This window comes from Mercenaria mercenaria, chromosome 1 (assembly GCF_021730395.1).
Source record: "Mercenaria mercenaria strain notata chromosome 1, MADL_Memer_1, whole genome shotgun sequence".
Lineage (NCBI taxonomy): Eukaryota > Metazoa > Mollusca > Bivalvia > Venerida > Veneridae > Mercenaria > Mercenaria mercenaria.
This window is the reverse complement of record NC_069361.1, coordinates 8,117,199-8,125,821: the sequence shown is the minus strand read 5'-3', so window position 1 is coordinate 8,125,821 and position 8,623 is coordinate 8,117,199. Positions and strand designations below refer to the sequence as shown.

Below are 8,623 nucleotides of genomic sequence, written 5' to 3'. Positions count from 1 at the left end.
AACGATTGCCGGATGATAACTCAAGAATGCTTGGGCCTAGGATCATGAAAGTTGATAGGGAGGCTGGTCATGACTAGCAGATGACCCCTATTGATTTGAGGTCAGTAGGTCAAAGGTCAAGGTCAAAGTGACCGGAACAAACCGTTTCCGGACAATAACTTGAGAATGCTTGGGCCTAGGATCATGAAACTTGATAGGGAGGACCAGCAGATTACCCCTATTGACTTTGAGGTCAGAAGGTCAAAGGTCAAGGTGACCCTGAACAGTTAACCCGTTTCCGGACGATAACTTGAGAATGCTTGGGCTTAGGATCAAGAAACTTAATAGGGAAGTTGATCTTGATCAGCAGATGACACCTATTGATTTTGAGGTCAGTAGGTCAAAGGTCAAGGTCACATTGACCCAGAATAGTAGAAGTTTTGTGTACAGTGACCAAATAATTTCTATTCCTTATGCAATTTCTGAATGCATCAAGGGGGGGGGGGGGGGGTGCATTAATTATAAATGTTACTAACAAAGCTCTTCCATTTTTACTTTGGCATAATAAATCCACCCACTTGTTTTCAATGGAAAGAACGAATTTAAGTCTACAAAAGAAAAATATTTTGCTGCTTTAATATTAAGACACACATATATGCTTCGAAATGACAAGTGAAAATGTTAAGGTCACTGCGATTTTAAGAGATATATTTAGAAAAAATTAAAAAAACTTGTGAATTTAAATTTATTTATTCTTTTTGTTTTAATTTATACTTTCTAGATAATATAAAGTGCTATGTTGAAAACATTTTATTCCGTATTCCGTTTTAGCTTATCTCAGAAAAATATCAGAACCAAAAGGTAATAGGTAAGGGTAGATTTCTCGGAAGCACAGAGCACCAAAAACACAGCCCCAGAGCCACGCATTTACATAGTAGGCCCACAACAAAAAGAAGCTGTAATGGAAAAATCTTTCAGACGGGTTGCTTCAAACATCCAACAAGTACATATTAATATAAGCTAAATATTGATAAAGAGAAAGGAAATGGTAAGGGGCGAAATTGGGTCGGGGGTGGGGGAGGAATCCGAAGGGGAAGTTGAACAAGGACGAATATACAAGGGAATGCCATGTTCTTTAAAAACAGTCGCACTACAACGTAAACCACAATAGCGCAGACACTCATGTACCAAAGATAAACACACAATGACGATCAACTGAATAACATAGAAAAACGAACAAGCAAAACTTAACAAAACAGTAGGGCACCGTTATAGACTCAAGCTTACAAACGCACCCACACAAGTAGGAAAAAACAATCAAGTACCGTCTTGGGATTCGGTTGCCAAAACAAAGAGGAGCCACGAAAACTTACTAAAAGTAAAGGGGGAGGGGATGCAAAAAGTAGCGCAAATGCAAGGGAAAGGAGAGGGCAAAAGGTGGAGTGGGGCGGAGGTAAGACGCTTACAACAAACAAGAAAACATAGGCAACACACAATGCAAGACAGACAAAACAATCTGTTGAAAATAGGGGCACCGCCTTGGAACGGTCAGTTACCTAAATAAAGGAAACTGGGGGTTTAAACGCGTTTAGGGCATGCCCATCTCGCACTTACCCTATTTTCAACAAGTTAAACAACACAATGTAAATAAAATCCCCGCTGAGAAAGGCTCTAACATTAGTGCAAAAGTAACAGATAAATAAAGCAAAACATAAAATTAAGGTAAATTTAAGGTACAATTACACCAATGTACTCAACAACTTGTCTGAAGTCAGAGCAACATGAGTCTAACTTTTAAGGGCACGACTAAGAAAACTGTAAGACAAAAATCAACTCCCTGCGTCCGTTGTATGTAGGATATATGAGAAAAGCATCATGGAGTCTTACACTTTATTAGTCATCGCACCATCAAATAGGAAAGCGTAGCAATTAACTGTAGAGGGGTCAATCACTAAACATGCACTGTGCTTCACGATTTTCGCATCGTATCCTCTTTTGATAAACTTTTTAACCAATTTAACAAAAATTTGATTAAAATAAGGCGTATGTTAAATTTTCCGAATTTTATAAACTACATCTCCATAGTATTCCGGGTGTGTAAGTCCAAGTTTTAAAAGTGTTTTAAGGGGCGTATTGTATTTTTCTAATAGTTCAGACGATCTGTAGTAAAATTTACTAAAAGCTTTCCGTAGCTTATGATAACGGTAACCCTGTTGTAACCCTGATCTACCTTAATAGATATTTGAAATTTCTGACCCCTACCCCATTGTTCATCTTGCATCAAATTTATGCAAATGCCAGCCAAAAAGAAAGGTGAACATTTATCTTTGCAACAAGTAGAAGCTTTTCGGTTAAATGGTACATTATTGGTCATATTTGTATTATTTAGCATGAATTTTTGGCATAAATTTCATTTGAAAGAAATTTTCGAAGAAACATTTTTCAAAATGGCGGATATCTTGAAAAAAAAAACACACTCATTCATCTTTAAATTAAATTGGGCTTTGATCTTTTGTTACAGTTTGTTTTAAGGCAACTTCCCGACTTCAAATTGACTTAAGTTTTCGAAGTTCAGCGTTGTTATTTCGTATAGGTCAACAGAGCTACACTACTATTGGTGTCTCCTAAGTTCAACTTTGATGTTTAAGATATTGGAACCGCCAATCTGTCAAGAAACATGGTTATTTCATGTTGCAACGGAGAAGTACTGTTTGTGTTTCCTTAGTTCAACCTTGGCTTTTAGATATCTTTAGCCGCCGATCCGTCTTGAAACGTAGTTATTACGTGTATCTCAATAGAGCACTAAATTTTACTTTTCGTGTTTGCTAAGTCCAACCTTGGTTTTAAGATATTTTTTGCCGCCCATCCGTCTTGACATGTGATTATTTTATGCGGCAAGTGCGATTCTGCCATCTCAATAAGAGACATATAAAAATAAATCATTAAATACTTATATTCAGGGATGACATTTATTTGTGTAAATGAGTGGGTGTCGAAATTATATAAGCAGAGATATTTTATCAAATTCTGTATATACTAGTACTAAAACATTTCTCCTGAATTTTTTTTTTTATTTAACGTCGCACCGACACATGATAGGCCATATGGCGACTTTCGAGCTTTAATGGTAGAGGAAGACCCCAGGTGCCCCTCCGTGCATTATTTCATCACGAGCGGGCACCTGGGTAGAACCACCGACCTTCCGTAAGCCAGCTGGATGGCTTCCTCACATGAAGAATTCAACGCCCCGAGTGAGGCTCGAACCCACATCGATGAGGCGCAAGTGATTTGAAGTCCGTGACCTTAACCACTCGGCCACGGAGGCCCCTGTTCTCCTGAAATAGTAGGTGAACAAAGATTGAGTGTTAAAACGTTCGTTTAACTGTTTTTCAGCATGCCATAGTCAATAAAAACATCTTCTGTTGGTAATTTGTCAGTGTAACAGGGTAAATTCGTCCTACAAGTATCCTTGGAGACATTTGCAAAGGGTAAATTTAAATTTCCACTCCACCAGTTGTCTCTTTGCCAACTTCAACAAGGGATTGAGACATGCCATGCCGTTGCCATTCCGTCTGTTTATTTGTACTGAAGAAAATTATATCATTTACTACGCTTGCGCACTGTATGTCAACTAAGCCAGATTATAATAAGCAATACTATGACTTTGACTCAATGATCGCAGTTAAAAAGAGATAGCAATGTGAATTAAACAGATAGATATATAAATTTATTTATCAAACGTAAAACAATACAGTAGTAAAACACATATCTAAAACATTCACATCTAAATCTAAACAAATAACAAGAGGGCCAAGATGGCCCAAGGTCGCTCACCTGAGAAACACACCATAACAGTGTAAATATGTTTGACCTAGTGATTTCATGGAAACAAATATTCTGGCCAATTTTTATTATGATTGGACCAAAAATGTGGTCTCTTGAGTTTAAACAAGTATTTTCTTAGATATGACCTAGTGACCTTGTCTTTGATCCCAGATGACTCATATTCAAACTTGATCTAGATTTTATCAAGGCAATCATTCTGATTAAATTTCATGAAGATCAATTGAAAAATACAGTCTCTATTGCATACACAATGTTTTTCTTTGATTTGACCTAGTGGCCTACTTTTTGACCCCAGATTACCCTTATTCAAATTCGACCTAGATATCATCAAGGTTATCATTCTGACCAAATTTCATGACGACCAATTAATAAATACAGTCTCTATCGCATACACAAGGTTTTTCTTTGATTTGACCTAGTGACCTAGTTTTTTACCCCAGATGACCCATATTCAAACTTGAACTAGATTTTATCAAGGCAGTCATTCTGACCGAATCTCATGAAGATCAATTGAAAAATACAGCTTTTGCCGCATGCACAAGGTTTTTCTTTGATTTGACCTAGTGACCTAGTTTTTGACCCCAGATAACCCATATTCAAATTTGGCCTAGATTTTGCCAAGACAATCATTCTGACCAAATTTCATGAAGATCAATTGAAAAATACAGTCTCTATCGCATACACAAGATTTTTCTATAATTTGACCTAGTGACCTAGTTTTTGACCTCAGATGACCCATTTTCAAAGTTGGCCTAGATATCATCAAGGTAATCATACACAAGCTAAATGTTGACAAACAGACAGACAGACAGACGCCGAACATCGAGCGACCACAAAAACTCAACTGATGCTCAGGTGAGCTAAAAACAGATTGATAAAAATACTAGGCAAAATTTATAAACGGCCGCCTTATATTTGATAACATATTTCAAAAGATTTCAAAAATATTGAAAGAAACGTCGTAATATACTAATGATAACGTCTAAAAGCCGATTTCAAAATACTCAAGAATTTGACAACAGTACAGACTTCAGAAGTAAGACATTAAAGCTGATTCATATAAAAGGGAGGTTACTGAAAAAGTCACAATAACGTTACACTGAAATACTGTTCACACAAGAACGAAACAGTTATGGACATAAAGAAAGCATTTTGACCGGGCTGATCATAATAAACTAATACACAAACGTGAACAGCTAGAAGTCCGCCCGTCTAACATCACGGTAGATTAAGGGGTTTAGTAGATGGCTGCACTGTAGACAGTCTACCTGTCTAATCTGTTCTTGACCATTGTCTCTTTCTCTCATATATTAGTGACAGTACTGCCCCCATAAAATGCGAAAAACAGACTTCTTACAAACAATGAAACAACTGTTTATCTGACAGTCAAGTGAAATTCAACCCTAAAAAGTGTGAGGTGTTGCGAATAACTAGGAAAATGAACTCATATTTTCTAAAACATTCTACATGGCACGGACCTTAATAGCATCGATGTCGCTAAAAACCTTAGAATGACAATTCCAAAACATTACTTATGATAGAAACACATGGAGAATGTATACCGTGAACTGAATATTTGCGACTTAAAACCGCCCGATTTTAAAGTTTGCCAAGTATGTATATAGATTAGCTAGGTTAATATTTACATAATAATAATAATAAGATACTATTTACATGTATACTAAATACATAGTTTGAGATTCTTAGCAACGACATAATATACAAAGGAATAAACAAAATAATGAAAGGCAGTCTTTCTTTCGTGTTACTGCCAACATCAGAACATTTGCATTTACGTTTATTAACTTCCATACATGTTTAAGGTCGCTCTCTTTCAGTGTATAGCATTTTCTTTATAATAATAAAATAGTACAAATGCATGATTAAAGATACATAGTAATAACATATCATATAAGACTACACAATCATTGTGGTTCTGTCAAAAGCAGTACATTTGTCTTTACGTTTCTATTATACATGTTTATAGATATTATTATCACTCTCACACCGCAGGTATGTAGGAGAGTTGTATGAACTTGTATCAATTCGATGTAACCAACAATAGGTGTTCTATGCCAGGCACAGCATGTTCTACCTGTCGTTTGCATAATTTCAGGCATCATTTGGTAGGAGCAACTGATTCGTTCCAAAGTTGTCTCACTGTCTGTGTTAGTTGCTTCATTTCTAAATCGATGCGTCTCTGTCTCGGCTTTCTGATGCTCAGCCTATATTTACTATAGTCTATAACATTCGACGTACTGCCCTGTTAAGGTAGTCTTCAATGCGTTGGTCCGAAAGATTGAAACCTAGTTACAATACTGCAACTCTTCTTTCGTCTATGAAGGACAAATGTCTTCTTTAAAAGTAGTTCTGCACGTTCGGATCAACTTTTTTTTAAAATGTAGAATTTAATTAAACCCTGATTTTTCAAAACCTTAGAATATACTAAGAAAATTCTGCAGATAAAAACGATAGGGTCGTGTGCTTTATGGTTTTGCTAGACTGATTTGAAATATTAGATCCTCACGCAAGTTTTCATAATGGAAGTCTATGGGAAAATCCAAATTTTTGCATTTTCGCGGATAGAATTTTTTCTACAATTTAGATATTAATGAAACTTCTAAGAGTCCTAATTAAACATAATTGTGGTCTATAATACGGTGAAATAAAATGTATAAGTTCGTGTGCCTGTTTCTGAGATATTTGCCCATAAAATGATTTTCATTGCCGTACGCCGAATCCAGGCTTTATTCTACGTTATCCGGATAAAAGGCGTTACGCCATCACTTTCGGTTTATCAAAGAAGTATCTTAAATAATTCATCCGCCCTGACAGTGTATCTGCAATAACATTCTGATCAAGATTGGGTGTGGGTGTAAAGCATTAGTTGAATCCCCGATGTGCCTACATCAGTCGTTGGATACAGAATGATCTCACTATCATCAGTCTACATTTGTATACCCTAGCACTCTTGTGCCATCTAAAAAGCGTTTTGTGATTTACAGAAGTATAGAAGTTATTTCTGATTGGTCTAAATTCGTATATTTTACAGCTTGCAAGTACGACACATGACAAACAAATGGAAAAAAATGCTTGTCACATATATCTACATACAAATGCTTTAACTTAATATATATTATGCAAAAGTGTATTTATTCCGTTCGTGCTTACATTTGTAGGTTTACTCAACCCATTCATAAGGTATAGCATTAGCTGTTTGGTCTGATGCTTCATCGCAGTGTGTTTCCTTTTTAATATCTTCTAGTGAGTCATATGCTAATTCCCTGGGCTGTCCAGCTATTTCCACCATTTCTTCCTCTGAAGGCTGATAAACTCCGTTTGTTGCTTGGGCAGATGCTTCACAGCTGTGTTCCCCATCATGTCTTTCACCCAATGACTCATAAGCCCTCCTTTGTGTATTTCGTGTTCCATAGCCGTGTTCCTCATCATGCCTGTCACCCAAAGACTCGTAAGCACGCCTATGTGTATTTGGTGTCCCATGGCTGTGTTCCTGATCATTTCTTTCGCCTAATGACTCAGAAGCACTCCTTTGTGTATTTTGTATTCCGGTTTCTTCACTGGCCCCTCCTGTGCCAATGTCTTGTATTGTTGTGTAATGCTCATCTCCTGATTCATCAGAAATAGACGTTATGTTATTGGTTTGTTCGGGTACGTATCCGACTTCTGCCAGACCTGTCCCTTGATTTGTTCGCCTGTTTGTAAAAGAAATAGTTAAAAATTAGTGCCTCTTGTCTGATGCCTAAAATGACAGTAATAATAAACTATTTGTTTTAGTATCAACTTTACTATTAAAAATGGCGCGTGAAACAAACTGAAAAAAAAACTGTCCTCGATTAATGTTATTTAAAGAAAACAAAATAAGGTATAATACTGACGCTTGTATTATAGAATGTAATGTCCGTTTAGAAGCAAGATTAAAATTCCTACCACGGAATGTCAACTTTCATGAAAGTGTTCAAACATTATTTGCTAACTGATGCAAAAAATTCTTCATCTGATGATATTAAAGTAGCTGCAAGCAATGAATTATCCTTTGACAGGGGGCTCAGGCGGCTACCGAGACAACATGATTACCAAATACATGCACTTATAGCACAACTTTGCAGTAACAGACCAATAAGTGTTATTTAGACAGTATTTAATGTAATAAAGAGAGCTGGCGAATATATTATTATTTTTACATGATTATGATAGAATATTTGATGAATTAGATCTATACTTAATATTGCCGTTATCAGGATATTCCTACAAGAACGCTTACATATCTTTACTTTTTACTGCTAGATTATAAAGACATACCGCTTTTTTACCAGCAATACTGTCAACACTGCGACAGTAACGGTCAATACAACTACACTGATGATTGCTATTACTAGTATGTTGCTGACTGTAACACTGAAACCTGAATAATAAAAGCAAATACAGAAATTCATTCAGCTAAATGTCTATGATTTATATCACTAACATGTAATTGTTTAATATGATATAATATTTTCAGTTCAATCGTCATACTACGAAGGCCGTTCTAAAAATAATGACAATCGCAAGCTTCCGTCAAAGTTTGACACGCAAGAAACAATCCTGCAAAGTTTTATAGAAAACTATCGTACCGTTTCGGAGATATTTAGTTTTGTATCAGATGTAGTCATATACACTAAGCAAAATACAAGTAGCTATTATAGGTGAACACACATCTGAAATAAGAGCGTACATTCAAGTACATGTACTTGTTCTTTAGAAATTCCTGCAGGGCAGATACTCGGTGAACTGCATTCTT

General features: G+C 36.2%; 1 protein-coding gene across 2 annotated transcripts in view; it reads right to left on the bottom strand.

Annotated features, from left to right (window-relative positions):
- Nucleotides 1-3,684: 3,684 nt before the first annotated feature.
- LOC123545054 (uncharacterized) overlaps nucleotides 3,685-8,623 on the bottom strand; it is a 49,880-nt gene continuing 44,941 nt past the window's right edge. For both annotated transcript variants that reach the window (XM_053539011.1, XM_053539014.1), the window contains exons 8-9: nucleotides 8,146-8,248; nucleotides 3,685-7,538 (exon numbers count right to left, since the gene is read on the bottom strand). In XM_053539011.1, the coding sequence (XP_053394986.1) occupies nucleotides 7,007-7,538; nucleotides 8,146-8,248 (635 nt within the window). In that variant the 3' untranslated portion in view covers nucleotides 3,685-7,006. The remainder of the gene's footprint in view (nucleotides 7,539-8,145; nucleotides 8,249-8,623) is intronic.